This window comes from Colius striatus, chromosome 19 (genome assembly GCF_028858725.1).
Source record: "Colius striatus isolate bColStr4 chromosome 19, bColStr4.1.hap1, whole genome shotgun sequence".
NCBI classification, from domain to species: Eukaryota; Metazoa; Chordata; class Aves; order Coliiformes; family Coliidae; genus Colius; species Colius striatus.
In genome coordinates this window covers 1531800-1555045 of record NC_084777.1, presented here as the reverse complement: position 1 = coordinate 1555045, position 23246 = coordinate 1531800, and the positions used below count along the sequence as shown (strand labels likewise).

The 23246-nt window shown below is 40.0% G+C and overlaps 1 protein-coding gene across 5 annotated transcripts in view; it reads right to left on the bottom strand.

Moving 5' to 3' along the window:
- The window catches only part of DENND1A (DENN domain containing 1A), a 177557-nt gene that overhangs the window by 102209 nt on the left and 52102 nt on the right, over nucleotides 1-23246 (bottom strand). For all 5 annotated transcript variants that reach the window (XM_062011582.1, XM_062011584.1, XM_062011585.1 and 2 more), the window contains exons 6-7: nucleotides 2597-2666; nucleotides 1580-1660 (exon numbers count right to left, since the gene is read on the bottom strand). In XM_062011582.1, coding sequence (XP_061867566.1) covers nucleotides 1580-1660; nucleotides 2597-2666 — 151 coding nt within the window. The remainder of the gene's footprint in view (nucleotides 1-1579; nucleotides 1661-2596; nucleotides 2667-23246) is intronic.

Here is a 23246-nt window from a genome sequence, read left to right as displayed (position 1 = left end):
AGACAAAGATACAGACAGACTCACACAATGTATGGCATATGCCAAAGAAACTTCAAGGCTGTCTATAACTCAAGCCATCTTTCCCCAGCCCCACCACAGGCTGCGTGACAGACTACAGGTAACAATGGCAGGTCCTTTGCTGACTTCCAGCATCTCTAAGTTTCATTCAAGCACGAGGTGAAGTGATGGAAATTTACCGAGAGGGTTTTACACCTACTTATCTGAAAACATCTTACTAAAGTTATGGGTCAATTCCATGTGCCTTGAAAACCACATTTTTAAAGACTATGTTGGTCTCACCATTTCATGTCAGTGGTTCAGTCTGTAACCCAAAATAGCGGGTGGGTACAACAGTTCAACTGAATATAGATACCAAATGTATAAACAAAAGGGGTTTTTTTAGCTTGCTTGAAAAAATGCAATGCAGAGATACAAGAATATTATATGCAACTTCATCACATATAGAAACCTCATCTCAACCCCAAAATAGGCTTGTAAATAGACAAAGTACAATGTGTAAAGACACCACAGCTAACAGTCCCTTGGCTGCTTTTTTATATCCTTTCTTGCTTCATCACCCATGAAATGTCTGAGACAAGGGGAGATCAGCAGCATTCCTTGAAACCACTGGTATGAAAAAACTGAAATATCCCAACTGATCTTTGTCTTTGGAGCAGCTCAACCCCTTAAACAGAAATGTTGTTCATAAGAGAGCTGGCCTCAAGAGGACCGGGACACATCTACTGCCAGCTGGTGACCTGGCAAGGCCAAACAACTGTTACCTGTCGACTGACATTACAGGGTGAAGTGATGAGAGTAAGCTGCTTGTTGCCAAAAAGTACTTTAGAAGAAGGAGTAAAGGAAATGAGAGGGAGAACAGTGGCTGCACATGCCCATAGTTTCTATGTGAACTCTAAACAACTAATCGGCAATTGCAGCAATGTGCACCTTAAGTATTTCTTCAGTGTGACCTGGAACACAAGGCTGTTCTGCAGAACTTATTTTTAAGACAAAAACCCCAAAGGACTAAATTCAAACTACAATCCCATCAAGAAAAACCACACATACTACTCTTCCAGTGTTCTTTGATTATTTTTTCCTCAAGATACAAATATGAAATGAATTCTTTTCTGTGTGAGATTTTTTTCTTGAGGGGAGGAGAAGGAATCAGACAATGTGATAAACAGTTAATACAGCAGGTATGTGACTTTGCTTTCCTTTCTTGTCCCCCTTGCATACTTGCAAGACCTAGGAGTTCTGCAGAAGTGTGGGCAATAAATGTCATGTTGCTGCACTGTGACCTCTTGCAGGTCACAGACGATATGGTGAGAAACCTCCATGGGGAATACATCCAATCTTCCTCCAATCAAAGAACAGCATTTCAAAGACATTTGAGGTTAAGGAAAGAGAAGCAGAGGGCCCCAAATGTGAAAAGGGGAATTTCACAGCTCTGTGTCCTCACAGGATAACAACATCCGTGTACCAAGTCCCAAAAAGCAGAATTGCTTTTGACATTCCTCTATTATGATACATCATGAAAATGAAACATTTCAGTTTACATCTCTCTCACTTCACTTACCACTCCAAGATGGACAGAGGTTCCTGGCTCAGGGATGGTAAGTTTGTGAAATGTTTCTAGGAGCTCACTCCTTTGACTATCCTGAAATAGGAAGGAGAAAACAAACAAACAAACAAAGGGATATTATGTAAGCATTGCTGTACCAAACTAAACTCCAAGATGGAAGGTCAGTGTCTGTGGAACTGAGGGCTTTGAGAACTTGCAAGTGTGAAGTGAAAAAATACTTACACATTAGACTATGAGCAGAAATAACTGCAGTTCCCTCTGGCAGCTGGGCTTTATGCCAAGGGGTTTTTAAGAATACTTTTTTTTTCATATATATTTCTACATATTTCTGCAACCCACTGAGTCACCAACCTATGCACTACACAGTAACTCAGCTCAGAGCAAGCCAGTGTTCACTGCAACCTCTTTATAACAACTTATAGCAGCTTAGGATAAAGCCAAAAGTATTTAATCCATCTAGATGAAGATGTGATCCTCAGGGCTTCTACCTCAATGTCAACGATTCTGACAAATCCAAAATAAAACTACCACAAGATGGTAATAAATCAAAGCAGCAACCTGACTGGGAAGATTGTTCTTGTAATACTTTAAATACATGAAACCAGGCTAGGAGTTACAATCATATATGTGATTTCTCTGTATCATGATCTATCACTTAGAAAGCTAGAAGCAAATTTTAATGATTAGTTCACATTTTTTACTGTCTCAAGACTGAATTTCACTTTGTTTATAAAGCAAAACAGCATCTGAACAGCTTAGGCTAGATGCTGCTACGTGGGCAGGCATTTTGCATCAGTAAGCTTAGTTCTACACTTTACATGACAAACTTGGATACATCTGTCAAAGCTTCATGAAACAGCAATACGGGAATCTCACGGATATGCTGAACACAGTTGCAGAGGATGGGTGACTGCAGGGAAACCAGTCACTTCTGGTGGACCACTGTCACATTTTTGGGCCTCATTTGATATTGGGGCAGGGTAAAGAAAAGTTAGTATTTTAGAACAATACCTGTCCTTTTGCTGAATAATCTGCCAAGACATTGAGCAGCTTATAAAAGACTTCAAACCATGGGAGGTAACTACAAAAAAGAAAGAAAGAAAAATCATACATTTACCTTGCTAAATCTCAGTTAATGAATCCAAAACTGCTGGCTGTTACTATATAGATGCATCCTTAAAGCAGCCTCCACTGGACACCACACTTTATAAACATATCTTAGGAAAGTCACAGTAGCCCTTCTGTTTGAAGGAGAACACTGCCAGAAGGCTGAAGCATCCTCTCCTCTCCTTTGAGAACTCACTCTCCAGCATTATCTGTGGTCTCTAAACACCAAATGTCACACCACCTGTAAATACACTTTAGTATCAGGCAGAGCAATGCTGTAGCTCATCTTTTCACCCTGTGCATTTCCAACAGACCTCTAACCTGTGAGATAAATAATCACTGCTGTTGGGTGTGGTTGAACACTTTTATTGTCATTATTTCCTAAAGCTGAATGATTTGTCTTCTGTTCGGCTGCTGAGGGTCCCAGTAAACCCCAGGCACACAGTTGTTTTGAATCCTGATATAACTGCATTTATTAAAGTTGTATAACCAGTATCTCAGTTTTTAACTGTTGTTAAATGTTATTCCAGTCCTTAGTTAGGTCAAACACAAACTTCACCTTCAGTAAATTTGAACAACTTACAAAAGGAATAAAGAAGCTAAACTAAAAGACAAACATGCAGAAAATCACACCTTTTACATTTACATTTCCACTCCATAAAATAACACAACAGCTAAGAAGTTACTTCTCCCTACAGCACACTTTGATATTATCTTGTACCCTATTTTCATGGCACAAGTTTTCCTTTTTAAATACCAGCAAGGAATTTCCCCTCATAGGGAAAGCAAATAGTGACGCACAAACTGATTCTCCTTTTAACCACAGATGCTTTTGAAGCAAATGGATTCTATTTTGATATAGTCAGGATTTAGTTTTATGAAATATTACTACATCCTGACAACTATAAAGAACTGAGTGCCCCGTGGTTCCCAACTGTACAGCTTTTAGTAATAAATGAAGTGAGAAGTTATATATGAGACAGATAAAGTGAGTGGCACTCCATCATTAACGTTTGTTTGAAGCCTGCAAATGCTACTGTAAAATGTAAGTAGCTTATCAAAATATACTGATAAGCAACTTAACTTTTCATGTTATATGACAGCATTATCATTTAAATTAATATGCTCTAAGCATCTTTACAAACTATGTACTAGAATAGAGCAGAAAGACAGACAATTACCACTTTAAACAGCATTTAAGCTTGGCATTATATTGTAAACAATCAAGAAGGATTAGTTGGAAGATAAGTTTCTTTCTTTTTGCTCAGTTAAATAAACTTCAGCAGAGTTAAAAGCCATTACAAGAGTAACAAGAAATCCTCTCAAAACATATCTGCTAAGTAGAGATTAAGAACCTGGTAAACAAAACCTTGCAAGGCATCTATCAAAAGAGTTTGAAAAGGCAGAAAACCAAGGCAGCAGAAAGCTCCCTGACAGTAGGAACCTCCAACTTGTTCCAGGGAGGCACATTTAAACACTCTACAGAATTAAAATGAGAATATTCTAAACTATAATTGTGTTTATAATGTATGTGTCAGTACAAAAGCAATAAACCAAAGCAAATTACCTCAGCTTTAGTTTGCCAGAGCTGCATTTTTAGAGCCGCGATGCCCACGGGTGAGCACAGAGCAGGTTCTCAGTACCATTTTCAACAAGTAGTGCACCAACCCACCCCAGACAATGCCAAGCTCTGAAAACACATCAGGTTGTGTTCTTCAAAGTTTTACTTATCTGTTCTGCCTGGAATCTGTTTGCTCACAGCTAAACTTTACTTCAAAACAGATTCAAGTGAGTCTTTATGAACACAATACTCCAAACACGACCACTCTGTAGGTATCATCCATGAGAATACTCCACCTAAATCCAGTTGTCTTATGCTCAGTACTCAGAAAATAGTTTCTATAATTCTAATAAAAACAGACCAGTCAAAGTCTCATTCTCACACAACACCAAAACACCAGTAAACTGTCTGTGAGACAAAAGGGAAGGTATAACCCTAATTCTGTTGTATTCACTCACTCCTCCTTGGCTTTCCCCTTTCCCTTTAACAGTATCTTATAATGAACTTCATTATTGTCCTTAACTCTTCCTTAATTTAATCCATATTTTCCAAATAATGATTCAGCATCTCATCATAACTGTTTCTTTTTCTTATTTTAAGAATAACTTTCCATTTTCAAGAGAGAAGCTTCACAGTTTAGAAGCTGAAGGGATCAGCTGATATTTGGAGCAGAACTCACCAGAACACAATACACAGGGATCTGTGGAGCTCTTGCTCAAGAGAAGTGCAAGACAAGATGAAACAAACACAATAAAATTGTGTAAATTATGTAGACAATATCAACTCAATTTGCATGTCCTTCCTTTGTCATTGCAGAATTCAGTATCTCTTCTGTCCTGAGAGCTTTGGGTTAGAAATTAGAAAACTAATTTATCCTGCCATCTCCAATACTATTACTTCATCACTTATTCCATGTGTTCACTATTTATTAGACCAAATCATGACCAGTCAAAAAAAAGTCAATAAACATAAAGTTGTTTCTAGATCTCTGCCAAAAGAAAAAAAAGGAAGATGTTGATTTCTTCTTACAAAAAGCAAAGCCTTGAAGCAGCCTTTAAATAGTCCCTCGAAAGAAACGGAGGCTGAATTTATAACCAAAAACTTTCTGTACCACTTGCAACTTGAGTAGCACAACTGGTAGCACTACTGAAGATTTATGGCTTATGACTTGCTCATATTTAATTTGTAACCAAACACTTCCCCTTCCTCTTAGCTACCTTAGAACTTTTGATTAACTCTTGTTTTCACAGGTCATAGGTTAAACAAAGGAAGGGAAGCGCTCCGGAGTGAAATTGCCCAGAGCACCACAGCATGGAGCGCACCCACACACACACACACACACACATCCTCTTTCAAGCAACATCAAAAAAGTGATAGACTAGAGATTCTTCAAGGGAGTTGAAGTTCAAAGGCTCCAATAAGCATAAATCAGATTGTGGCTGAAGAGTAAACAAAAATAAAAGGGCAATCTGAAATTTTAATTTGTTCGGTTTTACACTCATTTTCAGTTTCCTCACACACATACAGTGACACATTTGCCACAAATCATGAGAACCAAATCAAAGCCTAATCAAATTAGGCTTCTCCAAGCTCTGCACTCTGCTTTTCTCTCGCTCTGAGCCCTCAGAGCGGGTGCTGGAGAGAGGCCAGTCCGACGGGAAACGGCTCCGAGCACAGGAAAACTGCTTATTATGCTACATCAGGTCTGCACAAACTCTGCTGCACAAGTTGCACAGTACCTTATTCAGTAACTCATATGTCATCACCTTTTTAGTGCACTCCTTGAAAGTACAAAACATCATTAGTTACATGTGTCATAGCAATTAGGGTCAGTCAAAACGTTAAGACAACAGTGCTGCACTGCAGCTTGTAAATACAAATGTTTCCAGAATGTGGTGTTTAAAGAACAGTGGTGCAAACCCAACGACTGACAGGCCAGGCTGAGACAACAGGAGAGACAGAAAGAAGCAAATTAGCATAACAACCCCCAGCAATCCCTGCAGGCAGGGTGTTTGCAGCTATGAAGCCGCTCACCTTCACGGGAGACTTGCAAGGAGTAGAGCCTTTCCTACCCTCACTCCTGAGCAAGCAGATGGGATGGGGGAAGGTGGAAGGGTTCGGGCAACCAGTACAGCAACAGCTCCAAAAGGTACAACTCTCCAGCCTGCAGTGCTCTCACAAGTCCAATCTGTACTTCAAAAGTTACACTGAACAGAAAATGTCATCACCCAGTATTAGCTGCTACACAGATGAAAATGCTGTAGTGCAGTCAATTTAGCTTTGAATCTTTCAACATATTAACCCACTCGTGTGCTTTAATGTATGAAAGGAAGAAATGACTATCCCAGCAGTACAGGAGGTCACATTTCCTGACCTTCAGAAAGAACTGCAACCAAAACTGGAGAATGTAAAGCGAGCATCTTTGAGATAAAGCAACTGCATTCGTATGCACAGATACACACGTACACACAGACCATGCGTGTTCACACACAGAGGCACATATTGTCACTCCCCACGAAGAAGGATGCCTTCCTCAGGAAAAAACAGCTGTTTCTTATCCAGTTCTGAAGCATTACTAATGAACAGAGGCTTTGATAAGAAATATGCTTTCTTTGAAATGTGAAAATTTCACCATTATCATTTCTTTTGATATTTTTTGAGTGCTCATTAGAATGAAAGGGAGTCAGAAGCTAGAGCACGTGCCACCCTACATCACTGTAGCTATCTCACAAACACCTTGTACATCCAAGGCCAAGCGTAGAGAGAAGCTGACACGGTATTGAACCAGGAATTTTACTTTACTGTTAAAAAGGTAAATCTCCAATGAAGTCAATTGAAAAGGGGAGAGATTTTCCAGTGATAGTTGTAACAGAAAACCATGAAGGAGGAAGCAACAGCAAGACAACTGAAGTGTGCAAGAAGATTGTGGAAGCTGAACCCATCAAAATAAACTCTCATGGAGCATTGGAGAGTTTGAAAGTGTATTGAGAATTTCATCAGCAAAACCACCACGTGTTCCAGCATGGCAGCCACAAACCCCAGTGGCAAGGGCTGTCTTTGAAATGATTTATTAAGTTTTGCTAATTAGCATAGCAAATGTTCATAAAACTCATTTTTAACAGACAGCTCAAGCATTCAATGTTACTGGTGTGCTGACACCTTAAAAAAGCAAAGCAGCCACTTCTGGGAAGGTAGCTGTAGTACCTTTGGTTTCCTCTGAACCTACAAAGACAAGTAATGCCTCAGTTCATGCAACTTCCACAGAGTACTAGAGTAACTTCCACTTCCTATATAGGCACAACTGCACTTTTGTACATATTTGTTTGTCATTTGAAGTCAATAAGACTGAGTAACTAATCTACCATCAACATACTTAATGCAGCATCTCCTAATAGACTGAGTTGTAACCACACATAACTTTTATTCCTTCCGTACACACAGATCAGAAGTGGAATTTTTAACACGTATTTATTTATAACACATACTATATATTTTGATAACAGCATAACCAACTGCCATCTCCCTTGCAAAACACAACAGTCATTTCCATTTTACAGATGGGCACACTTCTCTGTAGTGACAGGCTCACAAAATCTGTCTGTGTTAGCCAGGATTGGATTCAAGGAGTTCCTGAATCTTGACCTTTTGCTCAGGACAATGATCTACAGTGGTCTAGAATACTTAATTCTGTCAGTAATGAGTTGGGCTCTTATATAAACCACAGTGTCATCACTAACTTCAGTGGAAATACTCCTGACTGAGACAAGGAAGAGGAAATTCAGGCACAGTATTTCTTCTGTCAGCATGGCGTGTGTGTGCATCAATAAAACATACTGCTGTTGTAGTTCATGGACTCCAAATAATTAATTCAAAACACAGATGACCTGGTAACTTAGTTGTGGCAGTGAAATCACTAACGAGCCCAGCAGGTTCCTATGTGCCAAAGTATTGGTCTAAAGAGTGGAGCCTTTTTCTTGCATGTTCACACTCATGTGACAGGAGTGACCTGTATCAATAGGTGTATGTTGGTCTCATTCTCTATGTCCCCTCCAAGCAACATCACTGTCCCAGATTCGAAATCCTGAGGATAGCAAAGTATGAGACCAAAATTTCAAGTAATATTCAGCAAATGGAGTAAAGGTGTTCATTATTATTACTACCACTATCAGTAGTTTCACTGTATTGCCCTAATGAACGTCCCAGTGAAGCAGGGCATCTCTCCTGGAGACCAGATATCTTAAGACTTCTTGCATTTAAAGATAAATCTCTGCAATTTATACTTAAAACCAGTAGTGCTTCTTCACATCCTCTTGGATCTCACAACTAATGATACTCCCCCCGGCAGCATTATTCCTCATATCAAGTCATGTTCCATTTTAAGGTAATACTGGTGGCTGCAGATTCTGGTGATGAGCTCAGGCACGTTTGCAGTCACCACGCTCTCCAGTGCTTTCATGCAGGTGTCACTTTAAGTAGCAAAAGTGCAGCCATCCAAACACTTTTTTCTTCATTAAAAATGTGAATTTCCCTTTTAAATTATTTTTAAATTCCACCTTATATTTTAACAGCTAAGACTAAGCCAATTCATTTAACTTCAAACTTTAAAAATAACCCTTTTCTCCTCTCCAGAGACGACTCTTCCTGTGCCCATTATTTCCCTTGCAGTAACACCCTACTAATTTTCCTTCCCCCACCCAACGTTTCCAGCACTTTTACAAAATGCATTTGAAAGAACCAAGGCACCTCTGGGCTCATGTGGGAATTTCAGCAGGCTAAATTCCCAGTTCAGCCATTTATATGTTCCAGTGTCTTCCCCTCCACCTCACAGAACTCAGTACATCATTATTCTCTCTTCTAGACTGTCTATTGACACATTCTCACGCTTGTAAGCTTAAACACATACACACACAGCCACAGATCTCCATAGCAACATGTGTGCACGTTGATGAGATGCAGCTTTACCTTCCACCTTTTCTGAACATCAAATTTTACTTTATTTCAAAGTTTTCTCTCTGTGTTAGACCCCAACACATTGTAAGTGCCTCTGCCACTCAAATCTTCTCCATCTCTTGCTCTCACAGGATTTGTTTCCTTTATGCATTTTCTCCAATTTGGTTATAAACCTCCCTTTGATTATTACCCATAAGTGATCTTTCCATGATTCCCCAGATTCAGTTGAAAGTTGTGTCGCTTAAGCACATGACTCGTGCATACTTTAGAAGTACTCAAAGCCTCACAGCTGGCTCTGGCAGTTGTGCACCTCATCTTATGGAGAATCTTAATACTATATAATTGTCACTAAAAAGTGCTTAGTTTGGTGACTTGCCACTGCGTATTAATAATAAAAGTCAATTAAAACATTCCCTTTCCTGTTTTTCTGCCCAGTGTGATCAAGTATAAGCAGTTACAGCAAGCCTCAGTCACACAAAGACTCCCAAGTTCACTAAATACCACTATTGAACCCAACCATTCCCCAAACAGCTACAGTGGCTCTTGAAACGCAGCAGCAGCAACTCACAAAAGACAGCTCAAAGGAGCTGAATACACCCCTTCAACAACATGAAGACAGAAAACTGTAACAAAGAGATTTATGATGTAACAATTTTACATTTTAGTGAAGCTAAAATGTGCAAGGGCAGCTTGAGATAACCATTCCAAGGGTCTTTTGTTAGTGTGCTACCATCTAATTGGGACATCGCAAATGGAACTCAAGTCTGAGTTTGACAAAGCTGTCACCCTTTCTCAGATTCTTTGTGGTCACTCTAAAACCTTGAGGGGGGAAAAAAAGTCCAGTGCAGCTGCACTGTGGAATTTATGTAAATAAAATGAATTCAGAAGAACTTTAGCATTACAGTATGCAACATCATGAACCATCTATCAACCTGGCACAGTGATCTCCCCTGCTTCTGCAGGAACACTCTGTGGAGGAAGAAAACAACCTGATTTTACAGTGTGAAAGAGCTTTTCCACTGAAAGGAGCCCTCGGACTTTCCCTGAAAAATATTTTATACGAAAAGATTCTGTCTTTTAAAAAACCTGGAGACAGCTTCTGGCTTCCAGGCCCATCCATTAACATCCTGTATGCTGTACAAAGCAGCTGCACATTCACTGACAAACAATTACAGACACAACTTAGAACACACAGAATCTGAAGTACCTTCAATAGACTTTTTTTTTGTGTAAATTACCCATTACTGCAAAATTTAAGAAACTTTATTGAATTGTGTGATAGAATGTTTTTATTTCAGAAGTATCTGTATGGTCTGGTCTGTTGTTGGGAATTCCCAGTTTTCCCTCCAGTAGATTTTACACTTGTAACACACAAGTCACTAATACCACTGGGGAAACTTGCTAAGTGATATTTCCCCACTCAGTCCACACAGAGAAAAGAGAAAGGAATTCATTCGAAAGACAGAACCTAGGCTTTGCTGAAACAAATGCAAAACTGTAAGTAGATTTTGGAGAGTGCACACATCTCTCAAGCCTGGAGCACAGGCTGACAACAGAAGAATAGAACCATGCAATTTGATCAGCTTGACAACTGTGCAGGCTCTACTATACAGGCTTTTACGGAGCAGAAAGCTGCAGCTCTCACTGCAGCCAGCTCATACAGGCACGATGGGGTATATCTCTTCTCAAATTTAGCACGCTCAGGTCATTCACTCTGCGAGATCAAGTGCACACACTAAACATTTTTTTTAGTAGATGTAAAATTGAAATGGAAGCCCCAGAAACTCCCAAACACAATCCTCAGGTCTCTTGTCCCTTTTCTGAAGAGACTGTGAAGTAGTTTGAGCAGCCTGGCACATGAGGCTCGGTTTTAAAAAAGCAGGATGCGTTAGACAGCAAAAGAGCCTAAAGATCACCACTGAAGTGACAATACAGAGAGAGGATTCCAAAGGCTTCACTTGTCAAGGAATCTCTCTTCTCAAACCATGTTTAAAAGCACACATGAAAGTGCTGGAAGAGAGAATTCTAGATGTGGCAGACAATCAGAGATCCCACTAGGTTTGAGACATCTGGCATCAGTTGAAATCCATCACTTTTCATTTGAGGATCAAAGACTACTGTTAAGTCTATCACAGGTTGAAACAGTAGATCCTGAAGAGCTTTTTCATCCCAATGCAAATTAACCCTTTTTCCTTGGCCAGAGAAACAGCTCCTTCTCATTACAGACTCCAATTGTATGTGCATGCTGAGCTATGTCCTCTGGTCCTAAGTTTCACACACAATTTCACTACAATTGTGAACTTTTCATTACAAATGGAAGTGCTCCCTATCAGCAAAGGGTGTGATGTGCTACAGCACCACTGCTGTAATAAGCTCTGAAAGCCAAGGGACTTGGGCAGATTTTGTGTCAAAATCAAACACCAACAACTTCATGAAGAGAACAAAAATTTTACACACTTCCATGCTCAAGAGCCACACTGAGAGGCTGGTAAGGACTTCTGCTCAACTTCTCCAGAAGTTTGCCATGTACTGAAAACTGAAGCTGAGCATCAGGTGTGTTTTCTAGAACCTCTGTCTCTCCCAGAGCCTTCAATTCTTGAACGAGAGGGGTTTCTTTTACTCATATATTTTGAATTACTGAGTGTGTTCCTAAGACACTACATGTTGATTCTTTGCATTCTGGTAAATAAAATACAGAGGAAAAAAAAAGGGGCAGGGAATGAGAGTGTTGCAGTAACAGAGAGAGAGAAGATATTAATTAAATATACCCCTCTCTGGAATATTCTCCAAATCACTTTTGGTTCCTATTGGCAAGAAACAAACTGAGTGCAGCAAGGTCTTTTATAGATTCCTTGCACAGGGAGGGAACGTCATTACTACGAAGAAATATTCACTTGTTCAGTGGTAGCACACGTGTCTCTTCATAATAAGCAAAGTTTGGTCACCAAGTCAGTTGGCAGCAAGTCATAAAGGTTAAACTCAAATCCACCACAGCTGAAAAAGCCAAGCAAGAAGTTACTGATCATTTCAGTACCGTGGTGGTACTTGGAGTTCACAATTTGAGAACACAAGAAACTGAGCTAGTCACATAAAAATCACTTTACTTACAGCAAACAGGCATTTGTGATACGAGAGGTGAACACAGTCCTTGAATTGGAGACTGTAAAGATCAGGTCAGAGAGTCTGATACTTGACTGCAGGTTGTCTATGACTACAGTGTATTGCGTTTCAGGATTCACAACAACATTTAGATGTGAAGCATATGAAATGACAGTACTCGACTCTTCAGCTGCAGAAACACCACTGATGAACCCAGTCAACTGACTCCCTGAAAATGTGACATGCAAATTAACAGAAAAGACTCTCTGTGGCTCTTTAACTGGCTCTGGGACACAATTTTTGAGATTTCTTGCCTAACAAACACTTTAAGCAAATGATTAAAACAGGAGGCTGCCCACAATCATTTTATTCTCTGAACACTCAAGCTGGTGCAGCACCATTAATTAATTCTAAAGCCCACTGAGGTAAGTTACTGTTAGGTAAACAGGTTTAGTTTGGTATAGTTTGCAGGAAGATCTGTCTCTTACCAAACATGTTCATAAACAGCTGGGGTTACAAATTAAGGTTTTTATTTCAGCTCCATGCACAATTTAGATAGCACTGCCTCTACAAAGCCATATAAAGCCTTTCTCCTATTACTACAGTGTGAATGAATCACATTTTCTATTGGAACAACATGCAGAAGTCAACTCATGCAGCTTCCTCAGCAGTTCTGCCTCTCAGAACTGCCCCTGTGTCTCCGATTACCGCTGCATAACCTGAGGGCTCCGGCCACATCTTGATGCTTGAAGGAGGAAGTTGCCATGTAATCTCACTGGGGGAATGCTGCCTACAGCTGTCAGCAAGCACAGGATGGTTTCATTCCTGACAGATGCATTTTCTAAGCCTTCAGACTGTAACCCAAAACTGATCCATGGGTGGAAGAGAGCATCTATCCATCTTGTACTTTACTTACTTCCTCTGTTTTTTTGATGCCAGGGGACTGCATTTTCCCCAAGGTGATGTGCTAATTCCTTCTGTATTAGCCCAGAATGGGAAGTTTCCAAGCCAATCATCCAGGGCCAATAGTAATAAACAGTGACATGATTTAATTACTTCTGTTACAGTTGTTCAGCAACTAAAGAAGGTGTGACATGAAGCCCTAATTAACAAAGTATAAAATTGGTTTCTGGTCAGTAGGCAAGACTAGAGAACTGGTTGGACTAGAATGCTGTACTCTCAGCTTTATCCATTTCCACCAGTTACAAGCCATAACTAACTTTATATTCTGTATTTACATGTTATATTCTGAAGGTACACAATGGTTTTGTTTCCCATCTTTACAAGTTCTGTCAAGAAACTCTAGTGATGCAAGATAATGTCAATAAACTGGAGGTCAGAACCCTCCATTACCTAACAGCTTAGTAAAACAACAATGGAACCAAAAATCCAGCCAATAGCACAGAACTGATCCTTTTATTACACCCATATCATACTTTTTTCCTCTAAGAGGGAATATTGAGAATGAATGGCACTTGCCACTCCCACAAAATGTACCCAGGGTTTGTTCAGTCAGATCAATTGACTGTTCCAGACCAGGACTGTCACCTGACAGCAACTGTTCCACCCAAAGTCTGATTTCCACCTGGAATCTCATCTCTGGGCTTACATGGAGGGATTTTTTTTTTTCTGTTTAAAGTTAATCATTTTTGCAAGAATTACCTTGAGGTGTAAGGAGTGGGACGGGAGGAGAAGACCAAAAATCACACATGGAATGACAGCTAAAATCCTAACTGGTCTGCCTTTCCCCTTCAACCCATCAATGATGCATCTTTTACTTGTCTATCCTCACCTCTAGGCTCTTTCCTAAAACCACCATCAGGATTCACTTCTCCCTTCTGTACATATTCCTCATGCTATTAATTCTGCCCTTTGTTTTTAATTAAAAGTGAAGTAATAATAAAAAGTTTCCAGCAGAAACGTTCTGCTGTATTATAGCAATGCTCTGAAGTCAATATACTTGTGCCTCTGACTGCACTTCCATGAACACAAGATCCACAAACTCAGATCCACAGTTTTACTACTGCTATGATTAAAAGCAGCAGGCAGCAGACCGAAATGAAACAAGAACAAAGGACTGTCAGCAGAGAAGTGACTCTCGGATAAGAGCCCTGCATTGGTTTATACGGTCAATGCCTTCAGGAAATGTACAGGGTAACTCAAAGCTGTGGTAAACTCAGTCTAGGACAGCAGAAGTTTCTTTCCCTTGCCCCTGCACGTCTCATCATAGTTTTCAGAATCAACAAGTGAAAATTTCAACTAAAAGGAGAAACAAGAAAACTGCACAACACAGCAGCCCTTCCCCCACCTTCCCTCCCAACCATTTAGAGTTCTAGATTCTAAATATCTGTAGATATTGTGACCACCAAGAGCTGTGGAAGTCTCTGCATGATTTATTGCCACTCCTAGAAAGAAACACGAACCCTTAATGTGCCCAAGCACTCCTAGGTGAAGATGGCAAGCTGCACATTTAAAAGCTTGCAATGCCAAGACTGCTGTAACTCATGGAACTGTATAAATAACGTCACAAATTTTCTTTGAGGATACAAACCTTAAAGATGCAGAAGACTAGAAGTGTTTAGGGTAACTGTATTCAGAGGAAGAATCCTGCTTTGACCAGAATTCAAAGAGCTGACAAATAGTCCAGATTTGGAAACAGCTCATTCTGGAAAGCATTAATCTACGCCTGCAGATTTGAGAGCTTGGGACACAGCTCCTCCCTGTTTAATGTTAAGTTCTTTAGTTCATGTCCATATTCACATTTCCCTGTCCTCCCTATCTCTGCTCTGTGATTCCTTATTCACACGTGGGTCCTGACACTACAGTAGCACTCAGCCCTGGCAGTGTGTGCAGGAGAGGTGCACAAGCAGGTTTATGCTGAGAGAGCTTCACGTCCTGCTCAGGAGCGATAGAAAGCAAGAAATAGCAAGGGCAATGTATTAAGAGTTTAACTGAAATACACATTTGCCTACTACATCATTTTGAACTTGAGAACTATAAGGCTGTTTGTTACCACTGCTGCAGCAATGCTGCTTTCAAACAAACCTCCTTCAGCTACAGAGCAGCAGCAATCCATGGATGCAGGTTCTAGAGTGAGATTTGGAAGCATTTTACTATTATGCTCCTCATAATTCAAACTCTGTTTTGTGTCTCTCTTTATAGGTCATTGTTGGCCAGATGGAAAATATTAAGGAAAAAGGATTGCAACTAAATCAATCGGCTGTAGTCTGCTGCCAAAAGGCCCCAGGCTAACTACAAGCAGATTTGCAAGCAGGCTCTGCTCCGTTACAATCTGAGATCTGGCACATCCTTTGCCCTGACTAACAGCAGGAGGGCACAAGGCCAGCTGAGAGCAGCTACTGTGCCAAACAGACTGTGCAGGTCTTACTGCTTGAATGCTTCCACAGAAAGGGAGAATCGATGGGACTCTTTTGTAAACAACTCCCTGTACTTTCTGGCTGCTACTAACTTCAGAAGTGGTATAACTTTATCCCTCTACAAAATTAATGCAAGTACGCAGCTCAGACTTGTTATCAAAATCAACATGTAAAGAAATCAACACCAGTGTTAAAGGACAACACTTAGGAGTTTCTACTAGGAATGATGATTTGTTTACATCCATATATACAGTGAAAAACAACCACAGAATCTTCTCTCCAGTGCCAGTCACCATCTTTCTTTTGTACAGCTCATGTATAAACTGATCAATCAGCAGGTCTGGTTTATTAAGAAAGTTTAGTGGGAAAAATAATTTTCCTAATATTAACCAACTAATCTCCTATGCATTCAACATTTATCCTGACACCCATGCTGCAGCACCTGCCCCTGGAGCAGACCAGGCATGGCTTCACTGATCTCTCTTAAGCATGTCACCAACAACTGCAGGGCTGTGGGGAGAACAGACTGGTTGGAACTACCTCAGTACTTTATAATAGCTGGGTTCATTTTTCTTTCTGCATTGAAGATAAAACCTCAAACTTGATGGATAGACATAAATTGTTTCTAGTGGACAATAAAAGAAACATGGATAGAAACAGAAGGGAACTTGTGTTCCAAACACCATCACCAGCTGATCACATAAAATAAAGCATCTCCAGCAAGGACTTCACATCCCCTGCTCCAACCTTAAGGCATGTGTCACCAGCGAGCAGAAAACAAGAATGAGGGTGTGCATGAGCAAAGACTCTCAATCCATTTAAAAGCAATGTAACCAGCACCCTTCCATTCCCCAGCAAGACACTTCCCTCTTTCAGAGCATTTATCATGACAGAAAAATCCAGAGTTCAGAACTTGCAATGTCTTCTACTCTTTCTAAATCTTTTCCCTCTCTCATTTAGCATTTTATTTTGTTTATATTGACATCAGGTGATTTGCAGCTATGCCTAAGAAGACCCAGCACAAAAGGGTAACATTTTGGAAAAGTACTTAAAGGTGAAACAAAAAGGGGAAAAACGACTGGAAAAAGAAAATTACCTTTTAACGAATGATCTATTTTTCTACTATGATGAATTACCCTCCCTCCAATTTAACATAGTCAGCATATTGTAGCATATTTAAGAGCAATGAAACCTAGAATATCAAGCTTTCCTCCAGTCCTGGCCATTTCTGCTGAGCTGCATGTGGAGCTTGCCATTCTGGGGTCTGTGACTACGGGTGTGCACACCAGCAAGGTTCTACCGGATTTGTTGCAATAAAAATATTTAAGCCAATTCAACCATGCTTTAAAACTTCAAGCTCAGCTAGCAAAGCCTTTAACAGACCTACTGACACCACAATGAAAACTCCAAAGCTTTTAACTCAGTGTCATTTAATGTATTCCCTATTGACTTGTTATTTATCAACTACATCTAGTTGAAAATAAGGATTCATTATTTATGAGTTGAGTGGAACCGACTCCTCTCAATGTCAGTCTTAAAACTCCACACATGAAAAAGCATTTCTACTGCTACAACTATGATGTTGCATACTATTTCAAAGAGAAAAACAACACCAGGAAATACTGTACACACTTTTCACATATTAATAAAACAGTAAATAAACCCCATGTAGAATCAACTGGATTCTTTGAGATTTGTCTTGCTTTGTGATGCTGCTCTTTAGACAGATATTTATGTATGAAAACAGGTAAAAATCTTTTCTGTCTTTGCAGAGGACACAGAGATGAATGCATATTCTTACAAAAAACATACATACAACATATTGATATGATTAACAACGTTTCTTGTCGCTCGTGATCAATAAGAGGACCAAGAAAAAACAGGAATGAACTTCAATAGAAACTGTTTGATGATGGGACAGAAAAACTGCATTACCCCACGCTGTTAATTTTTTAAGACTATTTTAGTAAGAGCATTCTCTTCAGCACTGCAGAGAACAGAATTTCAGAAAGATAGCAGAGGCACTTCAAAATGCATTAAGAAACACTTGAGCAAGATGAGCTACTAAGACAGTCTCACAGGCTTTCTGAAATTAGCTCCTGGAGTCCTAAAAAAGTTGAGTGGCAGAGGTGAAGATGGAGGAGAACAAATGAGCAGATGCAACGCAACATTTATTCCTCTTTTCCTGGAACTTTAAATAGTTCATCTCTATCTTGTAAAAGCTATAAGGACAACGAAGAAAAACTACAGGAAGTTTGGAAAAACTATACTGGAAGCAGCATATCAGAAAGAAGAAACACAAAGCAGATAGCTACATTTAATTGATGTCAAGCTCTCTTTTCACTAGGTTCATCACTTTTCCGTATAAATTCTGACAAGTAACTGAAAATAAAAGCCAGTGTCTGTTTAAGCAAATCAGCAGGGGTAAAAACCCTAAACTTTTAAGATGTAAACTGTTTTATAAACATGTCAAGTTAAAGCAAAATGCCTGCAACAACAGGAGACCCCTTCCAACCCTGCATACTACATTCATGGCGTTCTCACATTTTCTAAGCCACTTTAGATCAATTTCCCGTCACACACACAAGAGGAAGTGGAACTGTTTTGCTACAGTTAGAGCATGTGAGAAACTAGGATTTCTGTGAAAAAAGGTCAGACTCTAGCTAGGAGTCTTGCCTGCCCTCTCCTTCCCTCTGTAAGGCTCATGCAACAGAGCTGAGAAGCGGCGGCATCTTCAACTCTTGCTTACATTCAGTGCATGTGTTGAATCCATGGCTAAAAACATGATAGAGGAATCTATGAAGAAGGCAGACAGAGGCTCAGTAACAACATTTTTATTAGGTACAATTTTGTTGTAGTGTTGAATCAGAGAGATCCAATTTCTCATGATTTATACATGTATTTTTTGTGGCCTTTGCCAATGTCTAACAGAACCAGTTTGCTATTTTCTTTCATCTCCGAAGCGTTTTAAGTAGTGCAGGGATTCCAGGGTCGATACACCACAAGGACCAAACAGGCTGTGCAAAAAGTGTTCCATATCATTTCCAGCCATTACCAAACATCTTTTTGAAACACTTGAAAGTATCACCTAGGTATGTATGGAAGCAAAACATTGATTTTGCTTATTACAACTATAGCAAGTCCTCAGAAAATAAAGTCTGGACGTTTTTCTTATTTAATTAGAGAGTAATAGTCTTTTGTCTCCACACAAGCCTAAACACAGAGGTGAGGGGGTGAGGGGTGGTGTTATCCTTTATTTGGTTTTTTAAAGGATAACTCTGCTCTGGGGTTATGTAGCCATTGCTTGCAGCCCGAACTTGTAATTACAACTTTAAACTGGCAAACGAGATCCTTCCTCTGCTGTAGGCAAGTTGTTTCACTGTCAGAGCTCTTCCCCTCCTTTCAAAAAAAGCAGATTATATGTAATTTTTAAAAAATATAATTATAAAACAGAAGTCTATGAATGGATAAACCACTAATTTCACATCAGCCACAGTGACTTAGGAGTCACTTAACCTTTCCAAGAAAAAGCACCCATAATCTATGTTACAAAAGTACTGATCTACTGGTCATGAGACTGCACACTCACTGCATGTCACAAAGCACGCTGCCTGCAGAACCCAGCAGCCCTGCTGCCATGTTGTTCTCTGGGTTAGTTTTCCTCTCCATCTTCCAATTCACTCCAAGACATTAAAATGAAAGGCTGAGCAGTTTACATGTATCAATGGTAAGACTGCAGGAGGGTAGAACCGGACACAACACAAACAAGCAAAACAGCCAAAACCCAGTAATTGCTCTCCTTGAAATCAAGGCCTGTGAATATCAACCTATACACAGCTCCGAAGTGGGAAAACAGCAAAAGCTTCAACAATTCAGTTACATGTCCTCAAAGCAGCATGCAGCCAGGACTTATTTGGTTTTTACTGCCCAGTAGAAGAAAAAAAGAGATTAGTTTAACTACTTTGTTACTAGGCACAAAATAGACTTATTATTGATTTACTTTTACGTATGCAAAGCATGAAGAAACTCTAAATCAGGTAAGAATTTCTAGTTAACATGAAGAAGCCTAAGGCTCAGCCTTCCCACATATCAGAATGCTACTAAATACATTCAGTTATTTGTCATTAATGTGATAGTCTGTATACTCCACAGAAAAAAATCCCTATTAACACTAGTTCAAAGCATGCATTAGAAATCTGTGCTTTTTTAATGTTCCAAACTTTCATCCAGATGAAGTGAGAATGGGATGTCCTTCCTTATTCATCTGCAAATACTCCTTCACAAACAACAGCTATGGAACATTTCAGAACAACAACAACAAAATATCAGTCTTTCCAATTAAAGTATTTTTACGTTTCCACAGGCTATTGAAGAATTTCTGTACGCTCAAGCTTTTGTTGAGCTGAATTACTCCAGCTTCACCCACTAACATGACCAAAACACTCTCTGGTATATGAGGAATTAGTTCAGTAGGAAGCCCTGATCTCTCAGGCCAAAAACACCAGCACAAGTATTCAAAGATGATGATAAAGACTAAGAAGAGGGTGAGAGTATTCTGCCTTCCAGAGGCTTCTGGTAGAGGGTGGCTACAAGGGAAAAGCACCTTCCAGTTTTTTCCAGCACCCTTCCCTATAAACAGTACCCATGCTTGGTTAACATTGTACTGTCCTTGGGAGCAATGATTCACCCTCACTGCCACCATTTTCTTCTCTGAAGAAATCCCATGGAAGATATTCCAAACGATGTATCACCTTTCATAGAGTGCACCTTGACAAAACTATGCCTTTAAGAAGCATCTGAACCAAAAATATTTGGGTATTTTAAACTTGTTCAACAGGTACTGAATCAGTGGGACTTTTCCCCACAGCAGAGAAACAGCTTAAAGCTTAACTGTAAATCAATTCAGGATAGCTTAGCTAACTTTCTATCTATTTAATGATTCTTCATGGGGTCTGCTGTCTTGCATACTGTTTTTAGCTTAAAATTAATCCAAATTTGTATTCTCCTCTCCACATCCCACTTTGTACCTATTTTTGTCACCAGATATTCACAGCAGCAACACAGCTTACTGATGTGATGGTACAGGTGAGCCTTCATGCAGGCCAGATGTGGAATCTGACCACATACTCAGCTGAAGATACACAAAACGCAGAACAACTTGCAAAGCAGAGAGTGGGTGAGAAGGAGGTTTTGTAAATGTAACCCTTTTATAGTGGCATAATCAGATTTTTAAGTACAATACAGTCACATTAAAAAGAAAGGTCAACATTTTTCAATCCAAGTGTGTTCCCTCCCGTCCCCTCCCCTCGGAAATATTTCTTCTGTGGCTTCTGGCCAAATCAGTGAAAGGGGAAAATTCTAGAAGACAACAGGACAATTACTTTAGAACAAAAAACCAGAACAAATATTCAATTTTCTCCCTCCAAACATTTGAAAGATTGGTGGAATGAACAGTACTGCTCAGGGTTTGGGGTTTTCCTCTTTACACGAGCAGGTATCACAACAGCAGCCCGTTGCGGTGCGGAGGCACACACACAAACAGTGGTACACAGGCCCTTAGAGCTGTTTGTCCCCCTATGCATCAATGCCCTGCCAGTTGGCAAGCCTGAGCCAGGAAGCTGTCAATTCCAATCAAGTTTAGGCGGTGCAGCCCTATTAAAGAAGCCTTGCTGGTGAAGGGGCGGCCACTGTTTCCAAAGCATGGGAAAAAAAAAGGAAGGGGGAAAAAAAAGAAAAAAGGGCTCTGCTTTCCTTAGATTTGAGCTGGCAACTTTCACTGACTAGAGTTTTCAAGGAGCTATGAATGAGCTTAACAAAGGAGTTCTGTGGCTAGTTTCTGGCTGAAATCCATGTCAACAGTTTTTAAGGTCACAGGTCACACTAACTAACATTTATTCCCAGCAGACCCTGCTCTAAACACAAGCTGTAAGTAGTACAAATTTGGAATTTTTCTGTAATCCCTTGAGATATTCCTGATCCTTCCACATGTTTCTGCTCAATTAAAAACAATTCTCACTTTGCACCACAAGAGAGGCCCCTGCTCAGAAATCTTATTCTATCCTAAGAATAAATGGACAAAGACTGCAATCAAAGGAAAGGAAAGGGGGGAGGAGAGGAACTCACAACAAATCACACCAAAAACCTCAAATAACTCCATACAGAATCACATTCAGTTAGTTACATTTTCTGCCATCTGTCACAAACTATTATAGATTCATTTCTTTTTATCTTACAAAAAGAGTGGTGCAGAGCTTAGCTATTTTGGCCGAGAGGGATTTCCACACAAATGTTTCTGCGTTTCACTTCAGAAGAATGATTTTCATTTTGGGTACAAAAGCTGAATACCCACTGAAAACTTCAAATTAAGTAAAACTGAAATCAGAGTTGCACATGGTTATGGCATCTTCTTAAATCAGTAACTGTGCCCAGGAAGTTTGCTCACCAAAGCAGAACTACGTAAAGTTTTATCCTTCTTGTTTTTTTAACTTCAACAAAACTTGGAGTAAGATAAAAATCTTTCACATGACTGCTCCTTCAAGCAGTAAGAAATAGGTACTATAGCTCACTAACAGATAAAACAGAAATTCTACTAGTTACTGGTAAAAAAAACCATGCAAGGTACCTATTACGTGGTTCCAGGAGTGAGAGAGGGCTTGTGCATCAAGCTTAATTACTTCAAACAAGTTTGCATAAATCTTGGGGCCTTCAGGGCAATGCAGCCTGTCCAGTACCACACACTTCTCCAGGGCTGCCAAAGCAGTAACCACCAGCATCTCATTCATGTATCATATTCCCTTCCCTGAAAGTTTTTACTACCCTTACTGCCACCCTTTTTGATAGGAAGGGAAGAAAAGGCACATAGGCAGCCTCTGAGTGATAAACAGTTGTGGATAGTCTGGCAGCATTCACCTAACATCTCTCAAAGGTGTTCTTACAGGATCTGAAGGAAAAAAAGCTTCTTATTGTATATCCAGTAAGATTTATTTCATTTCAGCCAAAATCCTGAAGCCCTTAAATAAAATCTTAGAAAGAAAAAAAATCTTTGGGCGTGGAAACATCTCTAGGATATCAAAATTACCAAATCAGCACTGGGAGTTACGGGTTGGACCTTAGTTCTCAACTTGCTGCACATTCACCGTTTGGAAAAGAAAATGACTCAAAAGCCTATTTCAAGTTTTGTACCACTGAAAAAGGTGGTCCAGAATTCCAGGCTCCCCAGGAGATTCTGACGTGTGGGACGTGAGCTTGTCGGGGTTTTTACTTCACTTCCCGTGGGACCTCCAAGCGCCACCAGCCCATCTGAGCCCCTCTCGGAGCTTCCATCCGCCCTCTGCTGTCCGAACGGCAGAGCGGGCACCGCGCTCAGCGCAGGGCAACACACAGTCCCGCCCCTGCCGGGGCACCACGAGATGGAAATCAAGTGAAGAAAAAAGGAAACGGAACAAGAGACAGACTCAGTGGTTCCACATTAGAAGAAAATCACAGAGTCCTTAGAAGACAGTTTTTCAACAACCAAAGGCAACCACAGCAGGAACAAAAGTATGAAAACTGTCTGGAAGGAAAATTT